The sequence below is a fragment of the Pteropus medius genome, unplaced genomic scaffold (assembly GCF_902729225.1).
Source record: "Pteropus medius unplaced genomic scaffold, Ma_sr-lr_union100, whole genome shotgun sequence".
NCBI classification, from domain to species: Eukaryota; Metazoa; Chordata; class Mammalia; order Chiroptera; family Pteropodidae; genus Pteropus; species Pteropus medius.
Genome location: NW_024350397.1, coordinates 31,907 through 52,621, shown reverse-complemented (window position 1 = coordinate 52,621; position 20,715 = coordinate 31,907). Strand labels below are relative to the sequence as shown.

Sequence of the window (20,715 nt, the reverse complement as noted above, 5' to 3'; positions counted from 1 at the left end):
TGTCTGGCTTATTTTGCTTAGCATGATTATCTTGAGGCCCATCCATGTTGTCGCAAATGGCAGTATTTTATCTCTTCTTATGGCTGAGTAATATTCCATTGTATATATGTACCACAGCTTCTTTATCCAGTCATCTATCGTAGGACACTTCCGTTGCTTCCATATCCTGGCCACCGTGAATAATGCTCCTATGAACATCGGTGTGCAAATATCTTTTCGGATATGAGTTTTCAAGTCTTTGGGGTAAATACCCAGTAGAGAGATTGCTGGATCATATGGTAGATCAATTCTTAGTTTTTTGAGGAACTTCCATACTGTTTACCATAGTGGCTGTACCAGTTTGCAGTCCTACCAGCATTGTATGAGGGTTCTCTGCATCCTCTCCAACATTTCTTATTGCTCGTCCTGTTGATTATAGCTATTCTAACAGGTGTGAGATGGTATCTCATTGTGGTCTTGATTTGCATGTCCCTAAGAGCTAGTGATGTTGAGCATCTTTTTGAATATTTGTTGGCCATTTGTATGTCCTCTCGAGAGAAATGTCTGCTCAGGTCCTCTGCTCATTTTTTGATTGGATTATTTGTTCTTTTGCTGTTATTGAGTTGTATGAGTTCTTTGTATATTTTAGATTTTAGGCTCTTGTTGGAGGTGTTGCTTGCAAATATATTTTCCCATTCGGATGGTTGTCTCTTTACCTTGTTGACAGTTTCTTTTGCTGCACAGAAGCTTTTTAATTTACTGTAGTCCCATTCATTTATTTTTGCTTATACTTCCCTTTGATTTGAGGTCGAATTCATAAAATCCTCTTTAAGTCCTGAGTTTAGTTCCTTTGTTTTCTTCTATGAAATTTATTGTTTCAGGTCTTATATTCAGGTCTTTAATCCATTTTGAGTTAATTTTGGTGTGTGGTGATAGACAACAGTCCGGTTTCATTCTTTTGCAGGTGGCTTTCCAGTTTTCCCAGCACCATTTATTGAAGAGGCTTTCTTTTCTCCACTGTATGTTTTTGGCTCTTTTGTTGAAAATTATTTACCCATGTAAACATGGGTTTACTTCTGGACTCTTGATTCTATTCCAGTGGTCTGTGTGTCTGTTTTTCTGCCAATACCATGCCGTTTTGATTATTGTCGCTTATACTATAATTTGAAGTTGGGCAGAGTGATGCCTCTAGCCTTGTTCTTTTTCTCAGAATGGCTTTGACAATTCGGAGTCTTTTGTGCTTCCATATAGATCTGCTGATTTTTTGTTCTATTTCCTTAAAAAATGCCAATAGGATTTTGATGGGGATTGCATTAAATCTGTATAGTGCTTTAGGTAATAAGGTCATTTTAACTATGTTGATTCTTCCAATCCAAGAACACAGAATATCACTGAGTTATTTTTAAACTGCTATTTTGAATTCTTTGTGGAGTAAATTGTGTACCTTCACGCCTTGAGGATTGGTTACTGGAAGATTGTTTTGATCCTTTGCTGATGTCATGTTTCCTTGAATTTTCAGTGTTTTGCAGTGCTGATTTACATTGGAAGTAACACTTTTCTCTTCCATTCTTTAATAACTGCCCTCTTCACTGCATCCAGTCTTGTAATTTTTTGCTCCAACAGTGTGCTGGAAGTGCTTTGCTGGAAACTGGATTTCCATAAAGTCTGTCTTGACTGTGGGTGATTATCTAAAACAGTGTTTTCAAAGGGTTTTCAGACACTGCGGAGATTGGGTGGAGTCAATTCATGGCCCATACAGGTTCCACAGTCAGAATGTGGTCTCCGGGCCTGTTACTGGATGCGTGAGTTGGACAGCCTCTTCCTAGAAGCTTTGCTGTGTGATGCTGGATCCCACACCTCCCACAAAGGCACTTCTGTCTGTGAATGTATACCAAGTTGTCGTCAGTGGTGCGTACACAACGAGGGACTTCTTATTCAGCCATGATGCTGACGTCACTCCAACAAAAGTAATTTTTTCTTTCCTCTTATGTTACTTCCCTGAATGCTTCCTTTTTGTTATATATGCCTCATGATATTTGAAAAATCATTTACAACAGGAATCTAATTATTACTCCCATGTCAAGGAGTCATTGCTTTTAGGCAACGAACTCCAGCTTCTTATTGTAGCATGCAAGTTTCTTCAAAATTTCTTTCTCGACCCATCTTTTACTACTTTCTTCCATTATTTTATACTTTCCCTTTCAAGTTCCCAGGAAAAACCTAGATGCTCTTTGCCTAATCTTTGTGCTTACATTCTGATCTTAAGTAGAATGGCTTCCTCCCATTACCTTTCCTGCTGCCTTCCTCTATTTATTTGACATCTTCTGTAAAGGCTTCCTTGTGTTCACTTACAACTTGTCATATGTCATGTCTTAAGTATTATATTGTATTATACTCGTATATCTGTCTTTGATGTAAGGACTGTATTTCCTTGCATGTGATTGGTACTTCATAACTGTTTTGTGAATTAAGAAATGAATTAAGATAGGTGTTGGAATTTTATTTAAAAAAATGTATTCTTTATTAGTAGAATTATTAGAAAACATTGGCTTTGTACAGGTTTTTAAAAGTAGTGGCCCTTGCTTGCATATGAAGGAAGAAAACAAAAATGAAAATGAAAACTAGTCATCAGAAACCTGTGATTACACCAGTATTTGAGAAGATTGATTCACTAGCTGGCAGTCAACATCAAGTGAATGATAACAGCAGTTTAAGTGAAATAGATCAGGATGATAGAAGGTGAAGTCTATTCTTTATTTCTAGGTAAAGGAATATTAGCATTCATTACTTTTTCTGGAAATAAAACAGCATAATATAGAGTACAGGCCAAGGCAAGAGAATTCTCAACTATATCAAATGCTGTTGAAAGGTTAAGATGAGAACAGGTGACTGTGACAAGGAGCAGTTTCAATAAATAGTTGCATGGAAGCCAGACTGTAGTGAATCAGTGTAAACAACTCCTTAGAGAATTTTTATTTGGAAAAGCAGTAGAGAAATGGATTATGACTGAAGAAGAATGTGAACTTCAAGGGAGGTGTCTTTCTTTTTTTAAGATGGGAGGTTTAGAGTATGTTTTTATATCGTTGGGAATAATCTGAGAGAGAAGGATATGTTTATTAAATTTAATTTTGTTTGCATTTCCAAGTATTCTTGATTGTGTTACATTATCTTGTGTAAAGATTATAGTAAACTAATTGTCCGTAGTACTTCAATTCATATACAGTTTTATGGTAAGAGCTTGTTCATTCAGAGTTCTTTCCACAGTGGAATATTCTCATATAATGAATGTGCAGATGATTACTTAAAAGTTACACTATCATATGCAAATTTTAAAAAATATATTAAAATAATAAATACATAAACATTGAGGCTATACTGAATAGAATTTATCATTCCTTAATGATTCTAGGTAGTATAGTGCCATTGACAGACAGTATTGTCATGAATAGCTATGATTGTGTAAGGTATTCTAAAGTATTAGGTTATATTAACTAAAAAGTTTGTTCTGGAGAAAAGGGAAACATTTATGTGCAATAGAAAAACTATTACAGACTCTATCACAGACTATTGCTTTTGGATTATAAAATTCTAAAGTATAGAAACCATGCTTTCTGTACTGACACATACTATGTGCTCAATATAGTGTATGTTGAGTGCATGAATAAACAGTCGAATGGATAAATGAATGCTTGTTGATGAATTTGTTTAGAAAAAGCAAATCATTAGTTTATTGAAAGAATATTTTCAATATTGCCTGGATATAGTCTTTTCATTTTAAAAAAAGACTATATATCTGAACATGTGTAATATTCAGATATCATTATTTATAATTATAGCTAGAAATGGAATAATAATCTAGATTTATTTGCTCTCATAGTACTTCAAAACACTTAAAAATAAAGGATCCTTTCCAAGTATATTGTGAAACACATGTTTTGAAGCCAGGTGTGCGGGGTTTGAACTCTGGGTCTACTATTGACCAGCTGTATGGACTTGGATAAGTTACTTAGATTTTCTGTGCCTTATTTTCTTCCTGTGTAAAATACCTATTCTATTGCCTACCTCTCAGAATTTTTTAAGAATTAAAATGCCCTTAAAACATGTAAAGTACCTATAATATTGCATAGTAGTTGCCTGGTGGGTCCTCAAAATCTAATATCATTATTATTTTAAAAAGAGTTTCCTTTATATAATGACTTAAGCAATACTTTCCAAATAAATCTTAATGCCAGTAAAATCTTTTTTTTAATTGAAAATAACAATAAAAAACCTTGGTATATTATTTCTTTCTATCAAATAATGCAAGTAACAACCATTATATTTTTCTTTTTTTTGTTTTGTCTGTCAGCTTGATCTAAATTTAACACTTTGTGTTAATATTATTAGTAGTATATTTTCTGTGTCCCTTAATGTTAGTTATTCTTTCTATTTATTGTCTAACCCCATTTAAAAAATTAATTACAAATGCAGAGATATTATAGAAAAAGCTATTATAGAAAAATAGGTTTAGATATTCTTTGTATTTTAAGTATTTAATATTCACCTGAAAAGAATTGTTTATTTTTTTTTTTAGGTCTGCAAAGAAAAATTCTAATGAAGTTAACAAGGTATTGTAAAAAATAAATATTCAAAAATGTCTGTAGTAAAATATACTCTGTAAAAGATATAGTGAAAAAATAAAAAATCTTCCTTTATTGTACACACATTTTTTTGAAAAAGTACTTTAGAAACATTTGTTTTTGATAAAGCTCCCTTTTTGTGAAAAATCAGTTCTTTTAAGAAAACCTGTGTTTTTGCTTTTATAAAAAGATGGATATTTATCACCTCCGTATGCTTAATATATTTTATAAAGGTTTTGTGGACATTTTGAAAAACAGTATTATTTATTTTTAGGTCCAAGAGCAAATTCATTCTGTGGATGACGTAGATGATTTAACTCAGTCTTCTGAAATAGTTTCAGAGCATTGTGAGTTACCTTACTCCAATTATCAGAATTCCATGTTGCTACTTGAACAACTTGGCACGATTGTAAAGGTAAGATCATAGTATAAATATAAAGCCTTGGTACGTACTCGGTGGTAATACAGGCACACCTTGTCTATTACTGCACCGTAAATCACTGATGTGTTGTAGTACTGTTTATCTGAGAAACATGTTTTCTCTTAAAATAAAATGAGAGTGGTTGCAGGCCCTCAGCCTGGAAGCTGTGACCATCTCCACTGTACTTTTCTCAGTGTAAATGGCAGCGCTTATTGTGTTTGTTGACCCCGCTTCTCTCCTATGCCTTCACCCAATGTCGAGTTTTGATGATTTCCTTCCTAGAATACTGAAATAACCTCAGAACTGTTTTCCCTGACATTCCACCTCCTGGAACCTTGGTCTACATTGCAAGCAGCATTATGATATATTTAAAAAATTTCGGATCTCAACGTGTTACCACCTTGCTTAAAACCCAACTATTACTTCTCTTTGCTACAAGCAAGATTAAAGGCCACAACTCTCTATATTTCATTTGTATCATTTCACAACCTTCTTTCTGGCCGTGTCTCAGCCAGTGTCTGATAGACTTTTTCCTGTTATAGGGCTTTTGTCTTCAGCAGCTTTGGTTAGGTAAACTACACATATAAGAAGCATATATTTTGATAGTTTTTACTATACATACATGAATCTATCACCAGAATCCAGATAGTTAACCTACTCATCACTTCTAAAAGTCTCCTCACGTTCCATTATATCCCTTATTAAGAGACTGCCTAATGGTTTTCTAAAATAGTTGTACCATTTTTCATTCACCAGCAGTACATGGCAGTTCCAATTCCTTCATATCTTCATGAACATTTAGGATGGTCAGTTTTTAAGATCTTAGCCATTCTGATGGCTGTATCATGTGTATATAATTATGGTTTTAGTATACATTTTCCTAATAACTAAGTAGAATGGAAGGTTTTTTGTTTTGTTTTGTTTTTTTCCTTTGATGAAATCCGATTTATCCATTTGTTCTATTATGAATTTTGCTTTTGGTGTTCATATCTAAGAAATCTTTGCCTAGCACAAGGTCACAAAGATTTTCTCCTATGTTTTTTTGTAGAACTTTTATGATGATAGGTCTTCCATTTAGATCTATGATCCATTTTGTGTTCTCTTTTATATATGATGCATAGTATGGATCCAAGTTCATTCTTTTGTATATGGATATGCAGTTGTTCCAGCACCAATTGTTGAACAGACTCCATTTTCCCCACTCATGCCATTGTGCCTTTGTCAAAATCAGTTGACCACATATGTGCATGTTTATTTCTGGACTCTGTTCTGTCCCATTGATGCATTTGGTCATATTTACACCAGCTGCATGCTGCTTTAATGACTAGGTTTATAATAGTTTTTGCAATCAGGTAGGGTTAGTCCTACAATTTTCTTCTTTTTCACAGTTATGTTGCTCTTCTAGATTTTTCCACATGAATGTAAATCAGTTTATCAATTTTCAAAAAGAAAGTCTGCTGGTGTTTTCAAAATTAAATTTGGATTGTTGACCCTACAGATTAATTTAGGGGAGAATTCGCTTCTTAACAATATTGAACTTTCAATCCCTGAGCAAACTATATGCTTCCATTTATATAGCTCTTCTTTAATTTTCTTAGTAAAATTTTGTAGTTTTTAGTGTATAGATCTTTCCAACTTTTGTGAGATCACCCTGTTTTTTACTTTTTCAATGCAGTAAATGATGTATCTTAAATTTTAATTTCTGATTGTTCCCTGCTGGTATATAGAAATACAATTGATTTTTACATAGTGATGTTGTATTCTTCGATTTTGCTGAACTCATTTATTAGTTCTAGTAGCTTTTTTGTAGATTCTATCAGATTTTCTAATATAACCGAAGGTTGTCAATCTTTCTTTCTTAAATTACTGTTTTACTAACATAGTAAGCATTTAAGACTCGTGGCCAATACTTTCTCTGTCACAACTAATCATCTCTGCTATTGTACCATGAGAATAGCCATAGACAGTACATAAATTAATGGACATGACTGTAATTTGGTCAAACTGTATTTACTAAAATGAGCTGGTTGGAAATTGCTGATTCCTATTATGTGATCATGTTGTCTGCTAATAGAGACAGTTTTTGTTCTTCCTTTTCCAGAAGGATGTCTTTTGTTTCTTTATCTTGCCTAATTGCACTGGCTAGAATCTATAGTATAGTGCTGAGTAGAAAGAAGGAATAAAAGCAGTTATTCCCATCTTGTTTCTGATCCTTTGGGGAAAGAATTCAGTTTTTTCACTATTACATAGGATGTTAGCTGTAGAGTTATCATAAATCTTCATTATCTTATTGAATTTCCCTTATATTCCTAGTTTGCTGAGTATTTTTTAAATCAGAAATAGATGTCGAATTTTGTCACGTGTCTTTGTTTTCCCCTTTTGATATAATCATATTTTTCTTTTTTAGTTTGTTAATATGGTAACAATTGATTTTTTTTACTTTGAATAAATGGCAGCTTTATTGAGATATAATTCATACTCAATACAATTAATCAGTTTAAATGTGCAATTGAGTAATATTTAGTGTTTTTACAGAGTTCTACAACCATCACCACAGTCGATGTTAGAACATTTTCATCACACCCAAAAGAAACCGCAAACTCACTTGTAATTACTTTTTAAGAGAAATTTAGGACTTTACCGCTGAGAAGAAATACATTTTTATTCTCACTTATGGGGGAAGCCAGATTAAGTCTTATGGTTAGTTCTACTTTGAAAGAGTGTTCCTTAAACAAAACAAAAGAAACTTCATTGCTTGTAGTTTTTGAATATGTGTTTAACTAAATTTGACATTGCCAGTGGTAAATCGGTCACACTGGGTGCCACAATCATATCTATCTAGTTATATTGTTAGTGAAATAATCAACAGAATCAATAGACTCTTATAATGGGATGTGAGTGCTATTACAAATACATGAGGCAATTGACGGTCCATGCCTCCCGCTCCGCTGGAAAAATTCCCACCCCGTGATTATAGGATTTATTTCTATCTTTTAACTAAAAAAATTTTGTGAGCTGTTGTGCAAAGATCTTTATAATAAGACCTCTGTATAGTCTATTGGGTGCACACCACTCAACGTCTAATCTCCTTCGTTCAGCATGTATTTGACCCTCTTTCCCCTAATTGATTTTTGAGTGTTAAACCAACCCAGCATTCCTGGGATAAGTCCCATTTGGTCATGACAGTTTGTCCTTTTAATGAATTGTTGGATTTGATTTGCTAATGTTTTGTTTAGAAATTTTACCTCCAGGCTCATGACATAGTTTTTTTTTCTTATAATATCTTTGTTTTTGGTTTCAGGGTAATACTAGCCTTATAGAATGAATCAGAGTACATTTCTCAAAGTCTTCATTTTTTGAGAGAATGTGTAGAATTGGTATTATTTCTTCCTAAAATGTTTGGTAGAATTCACCAGTGTAGCCATTTGGGCCTGGAATTTTATTTATGGGGAGATAGTTAAGTAGGACTTCAGTTTCTTTTATAGCTCTAGGGATGTTTATTTTATCTGTTCTTTCTTAAAAGAGCTTTGGTCATTTCTGTCTTTCAGAAAATTTACCCACTTCATCTGAGTTGTCAAATTTATTTACATCAAGTTTATAATGCTACTCTGTTATTCTTTTAATATTTGTAAAATCTATAATGTCACCCTACTCATTTCTGATATTTCTCTCTTTTTTCCTCTTTTTCCTTATCAGCCTAGACAGAGGTTTATTACTTTTACTGATCTCAAAGCATTTCTATTTTTTTTAATTTTCATCTTATTGATTTCATCTTATTGATTTCATCTTTAATATTTATTATTTTTTTCTTCTCTTTGCTTTGGATATAATTTGCTCTTTTTTTCTTGCTTCTTAAGGTGGAAGCCAAGGTCATTGACTTGAGACTCTTCTTTTTTTCTAGTATAGACATTCAGTGCTCTAAATTTTCATGTAAGTAGTACAGTAGCAGCAGCCTTCAAACATAATATGTTTTGTTTTCATTTCCATTCAGTTCAAAATACTTTCTAATTTCTCTTTTAGTTACTTATTTGACTCGGTGTTGCTTAGACGTGTGTTAGTTTCCATATACTTGAGTGTTTTCCAGAGATACTTTTGTTGCTGATTTCCAGTTAGATTGCCAGGGAACATACTTGGTATGACTTAAATCTTTTGACTTAGCCCCTTCGTTAAGTTTTATTTTATGACCCAGAATATAGTCTTTTTTTGGTATCTGTCCCATGGGTACTTGAGAAGAATGGTGGTATTCAATTCTACTATCTACTACGTGATTTCCTTCCTGCTTGTTGTATTACTTTTTAAATGAATTGTATTGAAATCACAGACTGTAATTGTGAGTTTGTCTATTTCTCTTTGCATTTCTCTCAATTTTTGCATCATGTATTTTGAAGCTGCGATTAGGTGCATAAGTTTTTAGGATTGATAATGTTGCTTATTAGTTTATCATTATGAAATCTTGTTAATTTCTGGTAATTATTTTTGTTCTGAAATCTACTTTGTTTAATATTAATAAAGCCACTTTAGCTCAACTTTCTTCTGTCAGGCATTAGGGTAGTATATCTTATATCTAATCTTTAAAAAAAAATTGTGTCTTTACATTTAAAGTGCATTTTTTTTTTCTGGCGGCATATTGTTGCGTCTTGCTTTTTCATCCAGTCAGACAATCTGTCTTTTAATTGATGTTTTTAGGCCATTTTCATTTAATGTGATCATTAATCTAGTAGGTTTCAATCTGTCACAGTTTAGTTTGATTTCTGTTTGTCCCATATGCTATTCCTGTTTTTGACTTTTTCTGTCTCCTTTAGATTAATTGAGTAATTTTTATGACTTTTTTTGGCTTATTAGCTATTACTCTTCCTATTTTATTGGTTGCTTTAGGGTTTGTTTATGCTAAATAATTTGGAGTTTTCACAGTCCATCTTCAAGTAACATTATATGAAATCATATATAAGAAAATTATAATAGTTTACTTCCATTTCTGGATCTGTAGGATTATAGTTTTCATGAGGTTTAGAAAATTTTGGCCATTTTTTCTTCAAATATTTTTTCTACACTTCCCTCCTGCCTTTTGGGGGGATTATATATTGGCCTTTTGAAGTTTTCACACAATTCACTGATGTCAAAAATTTTAAGCTTTTATTTTGTGATGTCTAATATTTGTTTGTTCCTGTCCAGTGTATTTTTTTTATCTCTGACATAATTTGCATCTTTAAAAGTGTTATATGGTTTTTAAAAAATAGCTTCCATCTTACTTATTTTTCTTAGCATGATAATCTCAAGATCCATCCATGTTGTCACAAATGGCAGTATTTTATTTTTTCTTATGGCTGGGTATATTCTATTGTATAAAAGTTGAGAACCATATGATTTCACTCATACCTGGCGTATAAAATTGAAAGCAACAAACAAACAAGACAACAAAGAAACAAAGACTCATAGACACAAACAAAGTGTTGTGGTTACCAGAGAGAAAGGCGGGTGTGGGGGGCGGTAGATAAGGATAAAGGTGGGCAAATATATGGTGACAAAAGATTTGACTTTGGGTGGTCGACACACAATGCAATATACAGATGATGTGTTTTTGAGTTGTATGCACATTTGAAACCCATATAATTTTATTAACCAATGTCATCCCCACAATTTTTAATTTAAAAAATTGCTTTCATCCTCTACTTATCTTTTCGAGCTTTGTTTTGGGATATAGTTAAATTACTTATAAGTAGTTTGATCCATTCCAGTCTTGCTTTTATGATTTGTCAGGTGAATCCAGAGCAGTGCTTGGCTGAGAGCTAATTCCTCCCCACTGCTGAAGCAAGACCTTTCTGACTCCTCTGTTCACGGTCCTGAGAGTTATGAGTTTCTGGCTCCTGGGAATAGACACTATTCCTGGTGCTGTGTGAGCACCAAGCACTGTTTCCTCTGCTGTTTTCAAATGTTTTCTTTTTCCCCCTGGTCTCAGGTAGGTCCTTACATGTACACGCTGTTCCTACTCAGCCGAATCCCCTCTGTAGATCTCCAGGATTCTTTTTCTGTTCTCCTCTCTCCTCTCCAGTGTTCTGACCTGTGATCTCTACCTGCCTTGGTTTCACCTGCCCCTCAGGTTCATCACTAAGTCAGAGAGTCTGGTGGGCCCAGTTCCTTCCCCTGGCATCTCTTTCAAGGTGGTGGCCTGGCATCTCTTTCAAGGTAGTGACCTGGGACGTTCCTTAGGCTAACGTCATTTGTTTTGAGAATCATTGTCCTTCATTGCCTGAAGTTTGTTGTCTTGAAAAGAATTTTCTAATGTATTTCATGTGATCTGTGTTTGCTTGTTTCATGTAGGAAGGTAAATCAGTACTTCTTACGCCTTCTTGCTAGAAGCAGATTGCAGTGGAACTTTGACACGTGCTGTGGACAGACTAGAATGCTCTTCTTCCTCCTTTGTCTGATTGCTTTCTGCTCATCCTGCATTTCTCAGTGTGGCCAACTCTTCCTCAGCGTTTTCTTTCCTGGGCCCCATCTAGATCAAGTTCTGTTGTGTGATCATGAATTCTATTTTCTTACAGTATCTATCTGAATTTGTAATTATCATTTTATTTGTCATTCTCCTCTACTAGATTTTAAACTAAACAAGAGCCAGGAGTTGTATTTGTTTTATCTGCAGAACTTAGTGTAATGTCTTCCACATTTTATGTACTCAGTGTATATTTGTTCAACATATGAATGAGTATGGAAATTTATAACGAGAAAGACTCAAACATTTTATTTCTATTTTTGTTTTCTCTCTGATGCAGATTCTGTTAGCTTATTGAAAATCCAGGATGCAGTTATGTCATATGAAAGATTACTAGAACTTAAAAAAAATCACTGTGAACTACTTACAGGAAAAATTAAAAAAATTGAAAATAAGGTGATTGGACTACAAAAGGAACTATCAGAAACAAAAGAAATGAAATCACAGTTAGAACATCAAAAAGTGGAATGGGAACAAGAACTCTGCAATTTGAGGTATTGAACATCTTAGTTTCAAAGAAATATTTGAACATTTACTTTTATACTACAGATATGTAGGAGAAGTTCTATAAATGCCAACTTATCTTCCGGAGTTTTATATGAGAGAAAATGTCTTTAGTATTGTGGACTGTAAGATTCTTGAAAATAACATAGCAAGTTTTTAACATTGTATATTTCTGGTAATGAGTTAATGAATATTCTTTCAAATCACTATTTAAATGACCATATAGAAGTCTACTATATGGAAGCCTCATTATTTATTTAACAAACTGAATTTTGGTTTTTCATTTTTCTGTATTATAATTAATGCTGCAAGGAATGTCTCCTCTATAAATGTTTCTACATTTCTGATTATGTACTTTGAATAAATTCTTTAATAAAGTATTATTTGGTTAAAGTATAAGAACTTTTAAGAGTTTCTTTGATCCATATTTCTAAATTGTTCTCAAGAGTTCATATGGACTTCTTTTCCTACCGACAGAGTCTGAAATGGCCATTTTTCTCAAGACAGAAAAAAATTTTAAAAAAATCGATGCAGTTTTTGTCTCAATATATGCATAGAATGAAAAGTAAAATGGGAAGAGTTGACTGATTAGCTTATTTAGCATCTTTGGTGCACATTGATTAAATTAATTTAAAGGTATATACTAAAAGCATACATTATTCTTTATTGTTGACTTAATTAATGTGGGTGTTGTCTTGTTCCAAAAGAGATTTTTGATTTATAAAATAGATAATAATCAACAAGAGGAGTTGAAAGTATTGCAAAAGAAGAAACATAAAAAGTGTAGAGCGACAGATATTATACTCCTTAGCCGATTCTTGGATTACAATGGTCAGCGGAGATGTTTTGTGAGGTTTAAATTTTATTTCTTGTAAATATATAAACTTACTTATAAACAACAACTTCTCTTTTTAATGAGTAACTGAATTATCTGTCCCAATGGAGGAGTAAATATGACTGTGGATAAAAGGATAATTTTCAGCTCTACCAAATAATTTCAAAATTCCTTTCCTACAATATTTACCATAATTACTGTGGACTGAAACTTACTAACAGAATGTTTTTTCATTTGCTACCTTTCAAGTATATATATATCTTTTGAGAGAGATTGAAGTAAGAAATAAAAACATGAGACCCAGAGAGGAAAATAATTTGAGAACATAGAAATTTTATTAGGATAATAAACCAATATATGTAGAACCAGATCATGAAAATGAACTTTTTATTTTCTAACTAAATGAATTTTAAGATAAGTGTATTCAACTGCAGATTTACCTTACAACAAGAAAAAGAGAGGAGAGAAAATACTGATATGTTATATAAAAAAATTAGGGAGCAGTTAAGAAAGAAAGAAGAGCAATATCATAAAGAAGTTGAAATGAAACAACAACTTGAAATCACCCTTAGAACATTAGACATGGAATTGAAAACTGTAAGAAATAATTTCAATCAGGTAAATTCATCTTTGGTAAAAATTTTATATTTCTAACAATGTTTCATCAAAATTTATAATATCTCTGATATAATGTTAATTATTTAGGTTTGAAACAACTCCAAAATGTTATATTGTTCAAAATCTGAACTGTTACAGTTATAACTAAAATTATTAATTTATTGCAATTCTTGCCATTTAATAGATACTCTCTATATGTTTTTAAAATGAAGAAATAAAAGATCAAGCGAGCTTAATTATTAACAGAAATGTTAATTTTGGCTATTTTTTAATGTTAACATATAGACTAAATTGCCTTGAGACTGATGGAACTAGTGAAATGTTTTGTAAAGAAATTTTATTTGACAATACTACAGCTGCCTGTATTTTTGCTGTTTGACAAATCTAGCTGTCATTTAAATTCAAATTTGAGTTTTCCATGGAGGATAAAGATCTTTGTGCTAGAAAAGCTACTTCCTTTTAACATGTTTTTAAAGGTTCTGCTCTTAAGCTTTTGACCTGTTTTTAATGGTATGAGAACAAAAACCTAATGAAATGTGTCTCTAGGTTGTAGAAGAGCTAAATGACACCCAGAGGCAACTTTCTCATGAACAGAACGCCAGATTATCACAAGATGCAATCCTGACCAATCACCTTTGCAAACAAAAGGAGATAGAAATAAATCTTAAGAAAATGAATTCTGAGGTATTTTGTTTAGTCATTTACAAATGTGTGTGTTTCAGATTTGTGTATGTATATATTTATAAACCACTGTACATGTGAAATGTGTAGAGGATTTAAAAAGTGTGTGTGCGTGCGTGTGCATGCATGCATGCGTTTATTTATTTTAAGGGTTTATATATTTAAGGAGTGGTCTATTGGATAAAATAATATTCTTAATTCAAATCCATTTGTCTCCTCCATTTGAAGTGACATTCACACTGGCCTCTTCCAAAGGAGAAGCTTTTAGTATTTTCCATAGGAATTGATGAGGTTTTTATAATCTCAAAACTATTGCTACTAACAACAGATGTTCCAGGTTTAGGCAGTGATTTCATCCTCTTGCTTTGCTATATTAACAGAGAAGTTAGTTTTCACTTCCACTGATGGTAAGGAGGAGAAGTGTAGGCAGTTCCGAGACCATATTTTAGATGTCATCTCCTACTTTTGAGAAAAGTAAATATTTGCTCTAAATAGTATCTTATTTCAGTAGAAGGAGCTTTCGAAGATGATGATATGCCATAATATATACTTAGTGATAATTCATTGATGAGTATTTTATTTGTAGTACAGAGGTTCAGGGTATTATCTATTACATATTTATTACTACTTTAAACATTATTAAGAGGAAATGAAGTTTTTGCAGCAGCATATAATCTCATGGTTTTCTAAGAAGAGCTCTATAAATTTTACCTTATTTACCATGACTTTTTGAAATACAGTGCTATATATATATATATATATATATATATATATATATATAGTAGCTGTGGTTTGTGGTTTGTAGAGTCAGAAGACCTGGGGAAAATCCCAAACTGGCTTATCTTTTTTAACCTCTCCATTCCAGATTGTGATAACTAAATGAGTTCGCTGATATATGTATATAAAATTGCTTGGTGCAATGTCAAGATTTATCAGTTGTTAGTAGATGTAATTTTTATAAATGAATATGAAAATATTAGAAAAGTAGAATACCTATAAAATATTCTTGGGAAAATAATTTTAGGAAATTTTATCTGTCTAAATATATGCAGTTAATACTCTTAGTGTGGGGTAGCTGTATATTCAGACTGTGAACTCCATTTTTAAGTATAGTCAGATTTATTCATCTTTTATTTTATGACTTCTGGGTTTGTTATCATTCTGAATCTGAGACTCTTAAAAATTCTCTTATGATTTCTCTTTTACTTTCATGGATTCAGCATCTTATATTAAATTTTGGAACTGTTGGGAATTTATGCTTAAAGTTGGAAGTTTGAGTCCAAATTTATTGTTTTCTATGAAATGTCGACTTATTGCAAACTTTTCATGATGTAAACATATAGGTTCTTCTTCAGTTTCAGAGGATATCATAATATCTTTTGTTTTTCTTAGGTTTCTGATAGTCATGAAAAAGAGAAAGATCTGTTACATGAAAACCACATGTTGCAGGATGAAATTGCCATGCTAAGACTGGAAATAGACACAGTAAAAAATCAGAAGCAGGAAATGGAAAAGAAATATTTGGAGGATATTGCAATCGTAAAAGAAAAGAATGACCAACTTCAAAAGACTGTAAAACTGAATGAGGAAACACTAACAAAAACAATATTTCAGTATACTGGACAGCTTAATGTTCTGACAGCTGAGAATACAATGCTAAACTCTAAACTGGAGAATGAAAAACAGAACAAAGACAGACTGGAAACAGAAGTTGAATCCTACCGTTCTAGACTGGCTACTGCTGTACATGATCATGAGCAAGGTCAGACATCAAAAAGAGATCTAGAACTTGCTTTCCAGAGAGCAAGAGATGAATGGTTTCGTTTACGGGACAAAATGGATTTTGATATGTCTCACCTGAAAGATAATAATGAAATTCTTTCTCAACAACTGTCTAAAGCCGAAAGTAAATTGAACAGCTTAGAAATTGAGCTCCATCACACGAGAGATGCTCTCAGAGAAAGGACTTTGGTTTTAGAACGTGTCCAAACAGACCTAAGCCAAACACAGTGTCAAAAGAAGGAAATAGAACATATGTATCAAAATGAACAAGATAAGGTGAATAAATACATTGGAAAGCAGGAATCCTTAGAGGAGAGGTTTTCTCATCTACAAAGTGAAAATGTGTTGCTTCGACAGCAGCTAGATGATGCTCGCAACAAAACTGACAATAACGAAAAGACAGTAATTCATATCCAAGATCAGTTTCAGGATATCGTAAAAAAACTTCAAGCTGAAAGTGAAAAACAAGGCCGTATGCTGGAAGAAAGAAATAAGGAATTAATCAATGAATGTAATCATTTAAAAGAAAGACTGTATCAGTATGAAAATGATAAAGCCGAAAGAGAAGTAAGTATCCAAAAAGATAAATATTTTTCAAATTTTCTAAAATAAAATTCAAAGTAATATTTGATTATGGCTAAATGTTAAATCTAGATGAATATTAAAATTATACAACCTAACAATATATTTGCTTTATCAGTTTAAAAGCATACATTGTATTTAGCAAATAATTAACCTGAGAGGTGCTTTACTTTTGAGTAAAAGACGTTGTGTTGTCTATGAAATTTTGTTATAAATTAATATAGATTGATATTAATAATTTAGTCTTATATTACTAAAATAATTTTAATTTGTCATCACATTTCAAGACCATTATGAAGCAAATAAATAGAAATGTTTATATCTGAAATGAGTGTTTTGAAATTAAGATTCAATTAAGTGGATTATCTTGACAGTTAATTATAGATTTCCCAGATGAACTGAGGTATAGCTGCTGTATCTCATAGTACTTTTTGTTCAGTAGCTCCTTATACATAGTTAGTATAATTTCATTTTTATTCATGTCAATTTGAAGTAAATTTGGAAATATTTCAGTCTCAAATAATGTATTCTTAGGACCTTCTCACTCTTTAAAGACAGCTACTTTTCATGTAATCATAATTTGAAACAAACATGAAGAGTTTTAGCAAAATTATACTTGATTTAATCTTCCCACTGCTGTTTGTAAATTCCTTTGGATATTTTTACAAATAATTTGCTTATAGTTCTCATGTTTAGGTCCAATTGCTATCATTTGGACATAAGTTTTTCTAATAAAAAGAGAATTGTAGACTCTGTGATTCATTAATTTGGCATTAGATTTCTGTTTTCAGATGAGTGAGGGTGGCAGTACTCATGTGTGGCAGGGAGGGAGGTCTAGGTACCTTGTATGCTGAAGGCCATTGGAATGACTTCACTTTTATTCTAAGATGTAGGAACCTTTTGAAAGGGTTTGAGTGGGGGTTTTAATATGCGAGGACCTCTGAAGTTAATTTAAGTCTCTCATAAAAAAAAAGAGGGAAGATGTTCTACAATGTAGAATTTATTACCACTCATCCCCCTGACATACCCACTTCTTTTTCAGACTTCAGTAAATTGTAAATCTTTGCAAATTCATCAAGGGGAAATGGATAGTGGAGCTCAATTCTTTGTTCAAGTAACCTAATATTGATTAGGTAGGAGGATAACACTTTCTGTGTCTTTAACTAAAATAAGTAAACAGCAATGTGTCAAATGAGAGGAAAAGAAGGTGAATTGATGGATGTGGTGATTTTTTTCAAGTTACATATTAGTTATTTATCATTAACATAACTTAATAATAATGTGACATATAAAATCAGTAATGGAAATATCTTCCTAGGTGGTTGTGAGGCAACTTCAACAAGAACTGGCTGACACCCTAAAAAAACAATCTATGTCAGAGGCTTCACTTGAGGTTACAGCACGTTATCGTATGAATTTAGAAGATGAGACACAGGACTTAAAGAAGAAATTAAACCAAGTTAGAAATCAAGTATGTATAAAATGTAACAAGTTAACAGTTAATCTGTAGCTGATTAAATTAAGTGGGATACTAGTTTTTATGGGCAGCTTTCTTTTTACTTTCATTAAATGAATTTATTATAATTTTATTATCTTTATCATGCACTTATCTCCTAAACTCTGGCTTTCATTCTGCCACTTGTATGTCTGTTCTTATAATATTGACCCTTGGGAAAGTTGAGAATTATACACCATTCCTTATAGAAGTCCAGAGACTTTTTTTTCTATTAAACAGTATATTTTAGTGATATCTCCACTACCATGATGAGGTAGATAAAATAAGAAGATAATGTTTAATGGAACAATACAGAAAATTATCTTATTTCTTATCTTCACTTTGTAAATGGATATAGAATCTATACATATTTCCTGGATTTCAGGCAACTTGTATAGAAAGGTCATTATACAAACCGGCTGAAGTAGGCATTTCCCTCATTTTCTTTTCATTTTGGAAATATTATAAAAGCATGGGTATATTCAGATCATTATAGTATGTACACCCATAATAGAGAATTAAAAAATTGTATGGATCCACGATTGGATTTAAAAAGACAAATTTATTGGGACATAATTCACCTATCATATAATTCATCCATTTAAAATGTTCAATTCAGTATCTCTTAACATATTCAGAGAGTTGTGCAGCTATCACTGCAATCAATTAGAGAAACTTTTCAGCACCCTAGAAAGAAACCCCACATGTCTTAGCTGTTACTCCCAGCTTCTCACCTCCCCTGACCCCAGGCGACCACCAATCTCCTTTCTGTCTCTTATAGATTTGCCTATTCAGGATATTTCATATAAATGTAATCACACACTATGCAGTTTTTTGTGACTAGCTAATTTCATTTAACATCACATCTGCAAGGTTTAGCATTGTTATAGCACATTTCAATATTTTCTTCCTTTGTTTTGCCAAACAACAACACTTCATCGTGTAGTTAATCCACTTATTTGTACATCAATTGATGGAAATTTGTGTTGTTTCCACTTTTTGGCTATTAACATTTCTGTGAACATTAGTTTAGGAATTGCTGTTTAAATATATGTTTTCAACTCTCTGCCATAGGATTTTGTCCTCTGAGTGACTTAGGCTGGTTTCACCATCTCTCAGCCTTTACTCATGCCATCCTTTCTGTCTTTCAGTTTCTATTTCTCTTGCCTAATCCTACATCTACTCAGACCCGGCTCCCAATCTTTCCTTCTCCATGAAGCTTTCTCTGACTGTTCTAACTCTGATTGAGTTCATTCTCTTTGGCACCTGTCATCCAGTCTGTAAAGGACAATTTCGCCTTTAATTTTATGTTATTTTAATTTTTTAAAATTATTTAATTTTTTTCATGAGAGATAATCTTGTCTAAGTTTAAACTTGTCTAAGGGGAAATATTATTTGATATGATGGTACCTGTCTTTGTATCAATTAAAATGTTTTCGCTTAACAGTTGTTAAGATAAAATTCAATATTTTAGACCATACCAATATTTTCTTCTTGGAGACAATGATATAATTAAGATTTTATTCTAAATATATTTTAAGCAGTTAAATATAAAATTGAATGCACATAATCTAATAGAGAGGTGTTCAATCAAATGCTTTTTCTTTTTTCTTTCATTGTAAAAAAATAAGTTGAAATCAGCCTTCCTTTTCTGTGTAGCCAGAACTGGGATTTACAGATTTATAGCACATTACCAACTGTGAAGCTCTGAGGATGGCTTTTCTGACAAGCCATGCTGCATCGCCTGAATCTACTCATCAGGGTACTTGCTTACACAGCCCTAAGTAAAAAGCTTCTGGGAATGAATCGATTCTGGAAATTTAATTTAGCGATAGAGTCCATTATTTCCATGTCAGTGGCTTTACCCCACCCCTCATGGTCCTGTAAGTTATGTTCTCAATCTAGGAGGTGCTGTTTGCATTGTAGTCCCCAGTCATTGCCCACTAAGTAGTACGGAGAGGAAGTAAGTTATAAATTGTTATAAGCAGCAAAAAGTTGGTTGGTGGAATTGGTAAAAGTTTTTTGAAGTACTTGGGATATATTTTGGGCCTCATGCTTCTTATTTTCTGTCCATGGTATGAAGAATGACTTGAGTGTAACTTGTATAAGAGACCACTTTCATTGGCATAACATCCACCTAAAATATAAAGTTTTATTAGAACATAAAATACAGCAACAGTAATGCTAACTGAAAACCCTTAGAGTTTACTATATACCACGTATTTGTCTAAGCACTTTATGTATATTCCCTAATTTAATCTTCCCAACATCCCAGTGAGATAGACACCATTATTATTTCCATTTTACAGATAAAGAAACGGAGACACAGAATACTGAAGTGATTTCCTCAAGGTCACACAGCTAATAACTGGTGGGCTTGGGATTCAAATCCAGGCATTCTGTCTCCCATGTAGATACTGCCTCTCAAATTATTCCATGAAGTATCTTCTTGTCACTAAAAGCAGCCTGTTAACTTTCATAATCACTGGAATAGCCATGGTCATCCACATATGTGGTTATTTATAGTCAATGTGCTGGGAATACAAAGGCATAAATGTTTATCAAGGTAATTTCCTATTTTTCCTCATTTGACCAATTTATAAATTGCATACTTATCTGATAAAATATAATTTAGAAACAGAATTACATTTTTTAGTACTAGAAGAGAGATTGATAAACTTTTCTGTAAAGGGCCAGATAGTAGATATT

The 20,715-nt window shown here is 32.5% G+C and overlaps 1 protein-coding gene across 1 annotated transcript in view; it reads left to right on the top strand.

Moving 5' to 3' along the window:
* The window catches only part of ANKRD26 (ankyrin repeat domain 26), an 88,275-nt gene that overhangs the window by 49,813 nt on the left and 17,747 nt on the right, over window positions 1–20,715 (top strand). The window contains 10 exon segments of the mRNA XM_039839669.1: window positions 2,553–2,576; window positions 2,578–2,718; window positions 4,553–4,586; window positions 4,873–5,007; window positions 10,468–10,474; window positions 11,790–12,003; window positions 13,283–13,466; window positions 14,013–14,150; window positions 15,540–16,496; window positions 17,830–17,982. Coding sequence (XP_039695603.1) covers window positions 2,553–2,576; window positions 2,578–2,718; window positions 4,553–4,586; window positions 4,873–5,007; window positions 10,468–10,474; window positions 11,790–12,003; window positions 13,283–13,466; window positions 14,013–14,150; window positions 15,540–16,496; window positions 17,830–17,982 — 1,987 coding nt within the window.